The sequence below is a fragment of the Narcine bancroftii genome, chromosome 4, assembly GCF_036971445.1.
Source record: "Narcine bancroftii isolate sNarBan1 chromosome 4, sNarBan1.hap1, whole genome shotgun sequence".
NCBI lineage: Eukaryota > Metazoa > Chordata > Chondrichthyes > Torpediniformes > Narcinidae > Narcine > Narcine bancroftii.
The window spans coordinates 230,032,293-230,047,489 of NC_091472.1; the positions used below are offsets into that span (position 1 = coordinate 230,032,293).

Here is a 15,197-nt window from a genome sequence, read left to right on the forward strand (position 1 = left end):
AGGATCTCAATGAAGCATTTTGAATGTTGAAAGGCGTGGGCAGAATAGATGTAGGAAGGTTGTTTCCCGTGGTGGGAGAGTACGTTGGTGGTGTACATAACTGAATAATTCCAAGGTCTGACTCTGATCCCTCAGGTCTACTCTAGGGTTATTATGTCAACTTCCAAGGAATAAAACCTGATCTCACCCATTTCCCACCAAATGTAAACACTGAGCTGACAGTGAGGAGGAAGCTCTGCCCATGTTAGTGCTCTCCTTTCATCTTGTTCCTCTTCCCAAGGACAACAAACTGAGCAAACATGAGTCAGTGTTTGGATATAAAGACCCAGGGCAGTGAGGTGAGGGCAGATCAAGAGAGAGAGAGAGAGAGAGAGGAGGCTCTTTTGCTCTCAGAAACCAGCGACTGATCCCACAGGAGGCAGAATGAAGTCCTTCCTGCTCGCCATCGCAGCAGTGCAGATCCTCCACTGCTCAGGTAGGAACAGAGGAGAGTGGGGAATGAACTTCAGAATGTTATATGTGGAAATAGTTCCCTGAAGGATGTTGGAATGTCTGGTACAACTGTCCCCCTCTCTCTCTGCAGGAGTGCCCAGCACCAAGGATGCTCTGAGAACCTCAGTTGTAAAGCTGAACGAAATCACGGAGATCACCAACCTGTGTGGGATCACCAAGAGAGGCATTACAAATGTAAGTGTGGAGGAAGATGTTTCATTCCATGAACTCTAACAATGCACCACTGGTTTCAATGACACCAATGAGCAGAACCTTGTATCAATGAGGCATGTTAATCCCAAATCAGTCTTATTCAGAAGATCTGAATAACAGTAAATGTGACTGTGATATGAAATGAGGAAGGTAACTTGAACTATTTGCCAATTCTTAATTGCCTTTTTGTTTCTTTATTAATTTCCTTTCATTATTAAAGTATCCGGTGAATTTGACAGCTTCTCTGTCTCAGCTCAGAAGCCTTTTTGCTTTCATTAACCCTTGGCGTGATACTCGGTGTCCCGTGGGAATTATCTTTTCAAGATACAAGTCTATCAGATTTGAGATTGCTCTAACCAAGTCTGAACACCTCCACAAAGCAACACATTAATGATCAACTTTTCTTTTGACAGACTTACCGCACCGGCAAACTGTCGTACAATGTGGACCTAACATTCTCCGTAAAGGAGACAGTTTGCTCCAAAAGTTCCAGGCTGGAGTTCGATGATCCCAGCTGCCAATTCCGTCCCCAGAAGATCGCGGTAAGTCCAGATCTGCGCTGTTGTGTCCAAACCCCACTTGCAGAGAAATGACCGTTTGCCAGCTTGCAATCATGAAAATAAAAACCATATATGTTATGTTCTTTTGACAGGAGGGAGGGTTTTGCAAAAGTCACGTGGAATACCTTGCTGATAAGGTGTCTGACATTGATGTGGAATGTGAAGGCCTGAAGACTGTTGACAGCGAGAGTGACTCCACAGAATCAAACATAACCAAGATTGAGGTAACAATGAACATTTATGCAATTTTAGGCAACAGGATTTCTAACATGAGTTGTTTACAAACTGTTACATTGTTTCACTGTGTTAATCATGTAAATATTAATATTTTAACACAGGACAAGACCCAATCAACAGAGACATCACTGGAAGAACCATCAAATGCAAGTATTAACTCTATTCCCCCCCCCCCCCACCACCGTTTTCTCTCCTGCCCTCCCACCAAAGTCCCCTCCAATTTTTAGTAGTCAGTCTGCGCAAAAATCTTATATGGTGCAATTTTTTTTTCCCTGTGTCAAAAGTGCGTGCGCTGAATGCTTGTGCAAATGTAAACTTGAAATTGTTTCAAGATCATTTTGGCGCAACCTACCTCTCATGGCTAATGAAACTATATTGGCATGTTTTAACATAATACAAGTTTGATTGCATTCTACCAAGTAACGTATTTAGTTAAGGTTTTATTTTAAGTAACTGATCTTTTGTGTGTACATTCATTCCCTTTGTGGGCTGGGTGCAGACCATTTGTGCGTACGCACATGCGCACAGCCTAGAGGGAGCAGAGCCTTCCACCCCTACGTTTGACAGCTTACCTGTGGGCCTGTGCTCATCCACCTCTCCCTCCACCCACCCTCCCACCACCATTTAATTCAGGCGGCTGTCTACATTTTGCTCATACCTTGATGAAGGGCTCAGGCCTGAAACATTGGTGATGTATCCTTTAGCTTTGCTACATAAAATTCACTGTTTAACCTGCTGAGTTTCTTCAGCATTGTGTTTTTACTTCAATTATTGAGTCTGCAGACTTACGTGTTCCACACCCCTCAGTATTAGATGATTTTCTTTGTGGTACAGTTGTGGATTCAGCTTTGCAGAGCAGAGTGTGCGATAGCTGGGGGTCCTGACCCTCTAACTCTCAGCCCTTTGATGAAGGATTGTTGAGTTTCCAGCATAGGTTGTTTTTTTGTTTGGCTTGGCTTCGCGGACGAAGATTTATGGAGGGGGTAAATGTCCACGTCAGCTGCAGGCTCGTTTGTGGCTGACAAGTCCGATGCGGGACAGGCAGACACGGTTGCAGCGGTTGCAGGGGAAAATTGGTTGGTTGGGGTTGGGTATTGGGTTTTTCCCTTGAAAATAAACGGATGAGATGGGTCCACGGGAGAGTATCGGGAGGATGCCAGCAGCTACATTCTCACCAGCAGTAGATAATAATCACTAGTCATGCCACAAGGGGGACACTGCTTCCCAATTCACGAGAGGGTTATTATCTCGTTCATCCACAGCCAAACTGAAACAGGGCTGTCAGGATTCTGGCTGGATTGCAGGAGGTGAGAAGCCTTCTGTTCTCCAACAAGGGAAGAGCTTGCTTGCCAAATCTATTGGAATTCTTTGAAGAAGTGGCAAGCTGGCTGGATAAAGGAGATGCAGTGGATGTTGTGTAACTGGATTTTCAGAAGGCCTTTGACAAGGTGCCGCACATGAGGCAACTTAACAAAACAATAGCCCATGGAATAACAGGAAATATCCCTTTGTGGGTAGACCATTGACTGTTGGGCAGGACGCAGAGTCGGAATACAGGGATAATAATGTTGCATATTAATGACAGATTAAGAAATGAATGGGTTTGTGGCCAGGTTTGCAGATGATATGAAGGTAGGTAGAGAAGCAGGTAGTGTGGAAGACACACGGAGGCTGCAGAAGGAGTTAAGCAGATTAAGAGAATAGGCAGTAAAGTGGCAAATTAAATATGATGAAACTTGCAGACTATTTTCTAAATGGGGATATAATTTAAGACACCAGATGCAAAAGGACCTGGGAGTCCTCATGCAGGATAGCCTGAAGGTAATCGTACATGTTGAGTTGGCAGTGAAGAAGGCAAATGCAATGCTGGTACAGTATTCTATTCAAGAGGAACAGAATATAAGAGCAGGGATGTGATGTTAAGGCCTTACAAGGCACTGGTGAGACCTCACTACGAGTGCTGTGAGCAGTTTTGGGCTACCCTTTTAAGAAAGGATGTGCTGATGTTGGAGAGGGTTCAGAGGAGGTTCACAAGGATGATTCTGACATGTGAAAAGCGTTTGACAGCTCTTGGCCTATACTCATTGGAATTTATGGGGGGGGGTCTCAATGAAGCATTTCGAATGTTGAAAGGCGTGGGCAGAGTAGATGTAGGAAGGTTGTTTCCTGTGGTGGGAGAGTCAACGGGGAAGACTCAATGGGCTGAATGACCTTTTTTGTGCTCCTATGTCTTATAAGAACTCAATAATAGGAGCATGAGTCAGTCATCTGACCCATTGAGCCCATTCCTCTATTCAGCAGGCCATTATTAGTCTGGCCCATGGATTCAACTTTACTTACTCACTTGTTCCCCATCACCCTTATAATTTGATAATCTACCTATCTGTGCCTTAATGTGGCAACCTCTACTACTTCCTTGGGCAGAGAATTCGACTGTTTCATTGCTCTCTGGGAAAAGAAAATTCCCCCTTATCCATGTCTTAAATCTACTCCTCTGTATCTTAAGGCTATTCCCACTCGTTATTGCCTCACCTACCAGTGCAAACAACCTCCCTGCTTCTTCTCCCTTCATACTTTTAAAGGTTTCTTAAGATGCCCTTCATCTTTCCAAACCCCAGTGAACACAGCCTCACGCGACTCAATCGCTCCTTACGAACAACCCTTCATCTCTGGATTCTATCTTGTGAATCTCCCCTGCACTGACTCCAAAGCTAGTGTAACCATTGCCAAATGATGAGACCGGAACTGCAGGCAGAACTCCAGGTGCAGCCTCATCCGTACCCGGCAGCGGAACCTCCCTGGTCTTAAATTCAATCCCTCCGGCAGCGAAGGCCAAAATTCTTTTCTTTTCTTTTCCAATCTTTTTATTATTATTATAATTTATAAACACATACAGTTCAAAGAGATATGAAAAATACATAGTAAATAATGAATTAATACAGAGATATTAAACAATAATATTGCAGAATAAAAATATATCATAAAAAAAAATTTTAGATCAGTTTAGAGTATGAACTATCTCTAAAAAAAAGATATAATTAATAAAAATATATAAAAAAAGAGAGAAAATTCTATTGTGCTGCACCTACAAACCAACCTTTTGTGACTCTTGCACATGCAGTCCCGCATCCCTCTGCACAAACTCGCTGAAGCTCATTAAAATGTCAGATTTTAATTCCTCATTGTAATATTAGTAAATAAATATTCTGCACATAATAATTTTAGTGGCTAATTTACAAAATATCCCATTTGTCTGATGCATTATGATTAATATTTTCTTGCAGGCCAATAGCAAATCAAAAGAAGACATTTCAGATAGAAATAGGAGAATAAGGAAAATGTTGGATGTTGTAGGAATGTTGTCTGGTAAAGAGTTGAAAATAAGAAAACAGAAATGGAAAAGGAGGAAAGGTAATGATGGAAAAACGGAAAGAGAAGATAAACAAAATATAAAATGGCTACACTGAACTATATGACTCTAAATATTAATGGAATACATAACCAAATTAAAAGGAAGAAACTACTAAATTTACTGAAAAAGGAAAAAATAGATATAGCATTTGTCCAAGAAACACACTTAACTGAATTGGAGCACAAGAAATTAAAGAGAGATTGGGTAGGACATGTAACAGCAGCATCGTATAATTCAAAAGCAAGAGGAGTGGCTATATTAATTAGCAAAAATGTGCCATTTAAAATAGAAGAGGAAATAATAGATCCAGCAGGGAGATATGTTATGATAAAATGTCAGATATATTCAGAGCTTTGGAATCTACTTAATATATATTCACCTAACGAAGAAGATCAAAAGTTTATGCAAGATATCTTTTTGAAGGTAGCTAATACGCAAGGGAACATACTAATAGGAGGGGATTTCAATCTGAATTTGGATCCAAATATGGATAAAACGGGGAAAAAAATTAACAGGAAGAACAAAGTAACCAAATTTATAATTAAATCAATGCAAGAAATGAAACTTGTGGACATATGGAGGAAACAAAACCCAAAAGAAAAGGAATACTCATACTACTCGACTAGACATAAAACATACTCAAGGATAGACCTATTCCTGTTATCAGCCCACATTCAAGGGAGAGTTAGGAAAACGGAATATAAAGCTAGACTATTATCGGACCACTCACCCCTGTTATTGGCAATAGAGCTAGAGGACATCCCTCCAAGAATGTATAGATGGAGATTAAACCCCATGCTACTTAAAAGACAGGATTTTAGAGAATTTATTGAAAAACAATTAAAAATGTACTTTGAAGTAAATACGGAATCAGTGGAAGATAAGTTTATACTATGGGACGCAATGAAAGCATTCATTAGAGGGCAAATAATAAGTTATGCAACCAAGATGAAGAAGGACTATAACCAGGAAACAGAGCAGTTGGAAAGGGAAATAATAAACATAGAAAAAAAATTAGCAATAAAGGAAGATACAACCAAAAGAAGAGAATTGGCGGATAAAAAAAATAAAATATGAAACATTACAAACATATAAGGTGGAGAAGAATATAATGAAGACAAAACAGAAATATTATGAACTAGGTGAAAAAACACACAAAATCTTAGCATGGCAGCTTAAGACAGAGCAAACTAAGAAAATGGTATTGGCAACAAGGAAAAAAGACAAACAAATTACATATAATCCAAAAGAAATTAAGGAAAACTTCAGAGAATTCTATGAACAATTATACCGAACCGAAAACGAAGGGAAAGAAGGGAAAATAGATGAATTTTTGACTAAAATTGAACTACCAAAACTACAAATAGAGGAACAAAATAAATTAACAGAACCATTTGGAACAGTAGAAATACAAGAGATAATAAAAAAATTACCAAATAATAAGACACCAGGAGAGGATGGACTCCCAATAGAATTCTACAAAACATTTAAAGACCTAATAATACCGCCCCTCCTGGATGTAATCAACCAGATTGATGAGACACAAAACTTACCAGATTCATGTAAAACAGCAATAATTACAGTGATACTAAAACAAGGGAAAGATCCACTCTCACCAGCGTCATATAGACCAATATCTCTGCTAAACACAGATTATAAGATAATAGCTAAACTAGTAGCGAACAGATTAGCAGAACAGGTACCGAAAATGGTAAATTTAGACCAAACTGGATTTATCAAAAAAAGACGCACAACAGACAATATTTGTAAATTTATTAACTTAATTCATGCAGTAGAAGGAAATAAAGCACCGGCAGTAGCAGTTGCTTTAGACGCAGAGAAGGCCTTCGACAGAGTAGAATGGAATTACTTGTTCAAAGTATTGCAAAAATTCAGTTTACCGGAGAAGTATATTAATTGGATTAAAGCATTATATAAGGGACCGTTAGCGAAAGTGACAGTAAATGGACATGTATCAAAGCAATTTAACTTAAGCAGGTCAACGCGGCAGGGATGCCCACTATCACCATTATTGTTTGCGCTAGCTATAGAACCACTAGCAGAATCGATAAGAAGAGATAATAATATAAAAGGAATAAAAATAAAAGACAGGGAATATAAAATCAGTCTGTTTGCGGATGATGTGATAGTGTACTTAACAGAACCAGAACTATCAATAAAAGAACTATATAAGAAATTGAAGGAATATGGAGAAGTGTCGGGATACAAGATAAACGTAAATAAAAGTGAAGCAATGCCTATGAATAACGCGGATTTCTCAAAATTTAAGGAGGAATCCCCATTCAGATGGCAAACGCAGGCAATAAGATACCTAGGTGTGCAAATAAACAAAAATCTAGGCCAATTATATAAACTCAATTACAATCCACTAATGAAAAAATTACAGGACGATTTAGAGCATTGGAAAGAGCTACCACTAACACTGATAGGAAGGATAAACTGTATTAAAATGAACATTTTTCCAAGGATACTATACTTATTTCAGGCATTGCCAATACAACTGACAGAAAAATTCTTCAAAGAGTTAAAGAAAATAATAAGGAAATTTTTATGGAGAGGGGGGAAACCGAGGATAGCACTAGATAAATTAACAGAATGGTATAAACAAGGAGGCTTACAATTGCCAAACTTCAAAAATTATTATAGAGCCGCACAATTAAGGTACCTATCAGATTTTTATCAAACAAGGGAAAAACCAGACTGGACGAGACTAGAATTAGATAAAATAGGGGAAAAGATACCTGAACACATATTATATAAATGGGACGAAAAATTGGTACAACATAGAACTTCTCCAGTATTACACCATCTCCTCAATATATGGAAGAAGATTCATGTAGAAAGAAATAAAATAAATTACCAAATACCAAAACTAATATTGACGCAAAATAAGCTACTCCCTTTTACAATAGACAACCTTGCCTTTAGAAAATGGGAAAAAAAAGGGATTAAAAGAATAGAAAATTGTTTTTCAGGAAGTAGATTCTTATCCTTTGAACAAATGAGAGATAAGTACAATATAACTGGAGATACAGCGCTGGCATATTACCAACTGAGATCCTACTTGAAAGATAAATTAGGAAGCAACTTGAGTTTACCAGAGGGAAGTAACCTTGAATATGTGATTACAGATACAATGTTAATCAAAAGATTTATAAAAAATATGTATATTAAACTGCAAGAAAAGGAGAATGAGGAAACAAATGGTAAAACTAAACAAAAATGGGAACAAGATTTAAATATAAAGATAAAAAAGGAAACATGGGAGAAGTTATGCTCTGGAACGATGAGAAATACAATAAATACGAGGCTGCGTATGATACAATATAATTGGTTACACAGACTATACATTACACCGCAAAAGTTAAATAAATGGGACCCAACAGTATCTGATAGATGTTTTCGATGTAAAAAAGAAAGGGGAACAACAATTCATGCAATCTGGACATGTGAGAGAGTAGAAAAATTTTGGGATGATCTCAATCAGATATTAAATAAAATAACAGAAAACAATATACCAAAGAATCCAGAGATCTTTCTCCTAAGTAACATAAAAAATAAAGAATTTGGAATTGACTTGGAAGATGCACAAAAAAGATTTGTCAAGATAGCCCTAGCCGTAGCAAAAAAATGTATTATGTCAACCTGGAAAATGGAAGATAATTTGAAAATACAACAATGGTATATAGAAATGAATAAATGTATTCCATTAGAAAAAATAACATATAGTTTAAGAAATAATATTGAAATATTCGAACAAGTATGGGAGCCTTACATTAAATACAATAGCGAAAACCTACCGGGAACAAACATTACCTAAGTTGATGGAAGGAGAAGAAAAGAAAAGAATGGACTCAGTAGAATTTCTGGTGTATTTTTGTTGAATGACAACATTGTCTAACTGAATTAATGCAACCTAGATTGTATACCTAAAATGGATGAGAGGGGGGGGGGGGTGGGGGGGTGGCTTGGGAGGAGGGAGGGGGAGGGAGAAAAAGTCACTGTAAATGTGTGGAAAAGAAAAAGTGTATATCATGGCTATTGTGATTTATGGTGTGAAAAATAAAAAAATTTTAAAAAAAAGAAGACATTTCAAAGTGGGAATTTATCAAATAATAATCATATTGAGCTGCATTATCCATAATCTGTGTCCAAATGTGTTGGAATGGAGTGTGAGTGGGCACATAGGGAGAAGGGGATTCTGATGCCTGTGGGATGTTTCCATCCTTTGATAAAATATATCTTGAAACGAAGCCAAGTACAACAGATGAATTTGTTCCGTCCTTGCTGATAAAGTAATCTGGCCAGCTGTCTGAACGTCTGGTTGTAACTGATGTCGCGTTATACCTGCAGCCAGTTTCAATTAAAACCTTAGATTCCATGCCAGCGAGAGTGAGACCCACACTCAGCAGAAGACATTAGTGTCACCAGCCTGTGAACCAGTTTTCTGGAAATTATTGTGACAAAGGAAATCTTAAGGCCTGAATGTGTCAAAGCTCTAAACCACACATGTCAAACTCAGGCCCACGGGCCAAATTTAGCCCGTGATATAATTATATTTGGCCCGCAAGATCATATCAAATATGTATTAGAGCTGGCCCGCTGGCCGCCGCGCCAGTATAGCGCATGCACAGCTAATACTACAAATCCCAGAATGCTATGCAAATGCATTGGCATCAGCCCACTAATCGCCCCCACCTCCTCTCTTTCATTAGCTTCTGCGACCTGTCGCCTAACTCACATGTAATAAACCCCTTACGAAAAATGGCCAAACGAAAGACAGAAAACAGGACCTTTCAAGACAGGTGGGAGGCAAACTCTGACCCCAGAGTTTGATGAACTTGCATCTAAGAAGAGATGCCAAGTATCTGGTTTAGACCCAGGTGCATCAGAGTAAATCACAGTGTAGCAAGCGAAGCTTGGATTAATATTTTCTTTGGTTAACTTTGGACTGTTCATAGTTGAAAGATTGGATTTTCATTGAAGCAAGTTGTTATTTTTTTGACTTGTTGGCTTGTGAAAAAAAATACATTTAAAAGGAGCTTAAAGGCTATAGAGAAATATTATTTATTGAATATTTTATTTCTCATTTGTTAATGCTTCTTCTGGAAAGAGTTTAACCAAAACTATTATTAAACATTTATTTTAATAAGAAAAAGTTTAACATTACATATTTTGAAAGAAGAGAAAACATGCAGATGTTGTTGAAAATTTTCAATAAATATTCAGTTTGGCCCACGGCTTAGTCCAAGTTTTTAATTTTGGCCCTTTGTGAATTTGAGTTTGACACTTCTGCTCTAAACACATATACAATTAGAAAATGCTACTTTTGTTCATTGAGCTAAACAATAAATAGAAACATTTTTTTTGCCCAGATGGAGACATCAAAGGAGACGTCAGTGGAGGAGATATATGTGAGTATGAATTATTCACTCGATTTTCCTGTTGAGTTTTTTTACAACTAAGGTGTAGATTCTGTCACTCGAGCATGTTTTAAGATTTAAGGCAAAGATTTGGCATCAGCAGAAATTGCCCAGCGTCCCTCATAGTCAAAGAAGGAGAAGCTAGAGTGAGTCACCGCAGAGTCACTGAGTGCCCATGGATTCGCCTCCAGCACTCCTGCAGCCTCTGCAGCCGCACAATCTCCAGTCTAAGCCATCGGCAGCCCGAGTTCCAGATCCGAACCGCTCACACAATCCGCGCTCAAGCCCCTTTGGGAGCCCCTCCCTCCCTCAGCCCCCCCCCCACCCCCCACCGTGACGAGAATTTATTTCTGTTGGAGGCGCTGGGAAGGAAATCATTTCCCCCCCCCATATCTTTTCAAGTCATTGAACTTCTCCCACTCGCAGAGGAGGAGCCCGTTCTCATCCAACAATAAAGGAACGAGACTAGAGCAAGTGTCGGTCACAGCCTCACCAAGAGTAGACACTGCACCTTCCCCCGTGTTGGAGAGGTGCAGATTGAATACAAATCCTGTTTGGGACATCAATAAATCTGAGAAACCTCTTGACAAAAATAAGTCCAGCATCTCACGAAAAGAAAAACACTGGAGTTTATTTGCAATGGGAGAAATCTGAAAATCGGAAAACTTCATTGAATATGCTTAACTAAAATGCTAAACTACATTGGAATAGAATCATAGAATGATATGCCCCTCTGCCCACCTCATCCATGCTGACCACAACTCCCATCTCCATTAGTCCAGCTTCCCACATTGAGCAACGTGAATAGCTCGGAGATTGATATGAGAGGAAAGGTATGGCAAGGAGGAATTACATCACAGCTGCAGTGGGGTTCTTGTGAATTCTGCTGCACTCTTTCCACAATATTATAAACCACCTGTAACCGGCAGTAATAGGCAATGAACCAGACGGTGTTTAATTTTAAAACACTAATTTTATTTCTAACTCTTAAACTCTAGTCTTAACTCTTAAACTATCCTTAACAGTAAATATATCCCCAACTATGCGCAGGTGTCTAGTGTGTGTGTGTGTGTGTGTGTGTGTGTGTGTGTGTGTGTGTGTGTGTGTGTGTGTGTGTGTGTGTGTGTGTGTGTGTGTGTGTGTGTGTGTGTGGGTGTGTGTGGGTGTGTGTGGGTGTGTGTGTGCGTGTGTGTGTGTGATATACCCAAACCATTACAATCCAGGCCAAAATCCAGAAAGTTACTTCAAAGTTCAGTCTTTCACATTCAGTGCTGAAACATAAGCCTTTTAAATGTGATGCCCAGAATTAATATTGAACTGATGGGAATATTGCAGTTGTGGCTGCTACAGACTCTCAAATTCTTCTTGTCCATCCCCCTGGTCACTTTGTGGGCAAGATTCAAACTGGGTCCATGAAGCTTCCAAGACCCTGGCACTGGTCTCTCCACGTTACTTCACTGCTAGTCACACTTAAAATTAAACAGTCTCTCCAAGTGATCTCCACTGTTAGTCACAATCAAAATGAAGTACTTTGCTTCCCAAAAAGACCCTCTTAGCACAGGTTAATCCACCGAAAAGGCCCAGTCATTCACAGAGCATGCTTTGCTTTGAATTCCACAAAAATGTCTGGCCACAAGAGCTGTTTCAAAAGGCTGTTTTCTCTCCAGCAGCCAGAATGGTTCTCCCTTGCAAAATCACAATGTCTTTAATAATGTATCAAATTCTGGACAGACTGTGACAACCCTTCCCTCAGTTCTTCCAATGTATCGAATTGTCGCTGGGCTGTGACTTGTGATGTGCTTGTGTGAAATGTTAAAAGCTAACTGTGACCATTCAGTCCCTCCTGGCTATACTATCCCTTACAGTGATAATCCCATTTTACTAAAACAGGAGCTCATAATTGTGAAACTCATCTCAAAAATGTATAACAATGTAGATTACAAATTTAGCCCCTAAACAAAATCTGTTTAAAATTCTAATTACTTGCAAAGTATGGCATTGAGCCCAATGCTGAAGTGATAAATATTAATATTTTAATGCAGGTGAAAACCCAGTCAAAAGAAACATCTCTGGAGGAGACTTTAGATGTAAGTATAACCAAGATGTTTCATCAACTAAAAATGAAGCTTGGATATTATTCATGAAGATAAAAGTTTGAGACAATTATTAATGCAACCAGACATTCTCCCATGGACAGTATAAGGTGAAGGCATGATATTGGACATTGATCCCATGGGCAGTATGGGTTGGAGGCATGACATTGGTCATTAATCCCATTGGTAGCATCTGACCTTTGCCCCTGAGGAATTGGACTGGCCCTTTGTAGAGAGGGGGTGTTATTCCTTTCCTGGAAATTGAAACCTGAGCTCACACAGTATCATGAGGTGGCTAATTCTTGTGCTTCTCTATGGGGAATAGGCAAAACAACAGAGAAGAGCTGAAGAATACAATTTTTGTCAGCTGATCTGAGGCCAGGATTTGTGCTGATCCCTGCAGAACGAGGTTTAAATTTAAATTTAGAGATGCAGCGCGGTAACAGGCCCTTTTGGCCCACAAGCCCATGCCACCCAATTACACCCAAATGACCGACAGCCCCAGTATGTTTTGAATGGAGAAAGGAAACCTGAGCGCCCAGAGGAAACCCACACAGACATGAGGAGAACGTACAAACTCCTGACAGACACCGTGGGATTCGAACCCCGGTCGCTGGCTTTGTTGCAACGTTCTGCTAACCGTGCTGCCAACACTGAATGTCGGCTCTGAAATTTAAAGTCATATCATTTTTTTGATTTATGATCTGAAATCATTTAAACCCATCATTTGTTGATGGATTTAAAAGTCCAAATTACATTAAAAATGTAAATATTTTATTGCAGGCAGAAAACATGTCAAGCGAATTATCGCAGGAGGAGTTTTCCAATGTAAGTATTGGTTGGAACTTTTCATCAGATTCTTTCTCTTGGTTGTCACCAGAATTAATAATGAGGCTCTGAACTCAGTCTCCACCTGAAAATAACAATGTATTAATTCCATCCATTCCAGGAACAGAATGGGGATTTGAGAGCCCAGCACTGACCAGGAGTGACCAACTCCAGTGAGAACACAAGAAGACCTCATTCCAATTGAATGTGTTATCACTCATCCTTTGTTGGCTCATACCTATCCCATTGGGGATATCTGACTGTACATTTCACTGAAACTGAGAGATTTTGCTGTTTGTAAATGTTCTATTCCTTGCTGATAATGTTGTCCCTTATTCTGTGGATCGATTAAAAGTGTAAAGAGAATGACGATTTTCTTCTATCGATCTTAAGTGTTCAGGCAGAATTTCAGTCGGAGAGGGGACACAGTTTTCCTCCATCCACTGTGGCCAAGTGCCACTGAATTGAGCCGAGTTACTTTTCCAGCGCTGAGAGTTGACTTGAACCTTCTCAGCTTCAACCATTCATCCATGTTGTGCGATTAGAGGCAGAAGTGATGAAGAAATCTCCACTGCGTATCACTCAAGGTTACAAATGTCATGGACTGAAGGGAGGTAATTGCGGGGAAGGTAGCAGGAGCGTTGGGGAAAGAGACATATCAGTGTTCCTTGCACCTGCCACGTCATTGCAAGGTTCAGGGAGGAGCCCATTCAGACAAGGCTCCTACCTTTCATTTGGCTCCTTTCAGAATCCGAATTTATTGCCTTGAACATGTTATGAAATTTGTTGCTTTGTGGCAGCATCACAGCCGCAAAATTGCTGCAAATTACATTTTAAAAATGCAAAAAAAGAGATAAGTGAGTGTCTGTGGTTTATTATTTTTTGTCCATTCAGAAATCTGATGGCAGAGGGGAAGAAGCTGTTTCTGTACCATTGGGTGTTTGTCCTCCTCCTGTACCTCCTTCCTGGTGGCAGCAGTGAGAGGAGGGCACGGCCTGGGTGGTGAGGGTCCTTGAGGATAGAGACTGCTTTCTTAAGACATCACCTCTTGTAGGCGTCCTTAATGGAGTGGAGACTGATACCTATGATGGCGCGGGCTGAGTTCACAACTCTCTGTGGTCTTTTCCTGTCCTGTGCATTGTCACTTCCGTACCAGATGGTGATGCAACCACCTGTAGAAATTGGTAAGAGTATTTGGTGACGTACCGAATCTCCTCCAACTCCTGATGAAGTACAGCCGCTAGTGAGTCTTCTTTGTTTTTGCATCGGCATGGAGGCCCCAGGATAGAACCTGTGAAATTTGACACTGTAAGGTAAAACATCATGAGATGGGAATGTGTAGGGAGTTACCCTGTACAGGGCAGTAACAAGAAGGGGAGGTGTCCTTGTACTCCTGTTAGGTAAAACATCATGAGATGGGAATGTACAGGGCTGTAACAAGATGTAAATGCATCCTTGTACTTACAAGATAAGAGAGACATTGATGGATTGAGAGGCAGGAAGCTAGCAGGGAAAGGATAGCAACAGTTTTAGTCATTGGACAAGTAATGATATGATGATGTTCTAAGCATGTATCCAAGGGTATAAAAAATCACCATTTTGCTGATAACGGCAGAATGCATTCTCCGACTAACTTTGTTAGTCGCAAGTGTTACAATCCAGTAATAAAGAACAAAGAACCCTGATTTTGACTCAGCCTGGTGTTTGTCTCACTCATTCATGAACAAAGCAGACCTAACAACACCCAGGAATTTTAAGTTCTTAACCTTTTCCGTTCCTGGCCCCTCGATGAGGACTGTTTTGTGCTCTCCTGTTTGCTCCCTCCTGAAGTCCACAATCAGTTCCTTAGTTTTACTAACGTTGAGTGCAAGGTTGTTGTGGTGACGCCACTCAACCAGCTGATCCATCTCACTCCTGT

The 15,197-nt window shown here is 39.8% G+C and overlaps 1 protein-coding gene across 3 annotated transcripts; it reads left to right on the plus strand.

Annotated features, from left to right (window-relative positions):
• The first annotated feature begins 360 nt into the window (after window positions 1-360).
• LOC138761695 (secreted phosphoprotein 24-like) lies at window positions 361-13,649 on the plus strand. Of its 3 annotated transcripts, XM_069934271.1 has the most exons (10): window positions 361-475; window positions 584-687; window positions 1,119-1,247; window positions 1,358-1,489; window positions 1,604-1,648; window positions 4,787-4,913; window positions 10,311-10,349; window positions 12,401-12,445; window positions 13,235-13,279; window positions 13,401-13,649. In XM_069934271.1, coding segments are annotated over exons 1-10 (720 nt in total). In that variant the 5' UTR covers window positions 361-423; the 3' UTR covers window positions 13,403-13,649. The 3 variants fall into 3 exon arrangements, with proteins under 3 accessions (XP_069790372.1, XP_069790374.1, XP_069790373.1); XM_069934273.1 differs by lacking the exon at window positions 4,787-4,913 and having other exon boundaries at window positions 1,604-1,652; XM_069934272.1 differs by lacking the exon at window positions 4,787-4,913.
• The last annotated feature ends 1,548 nt before the right edge of the window (window positions 13,650-15,197 follow it).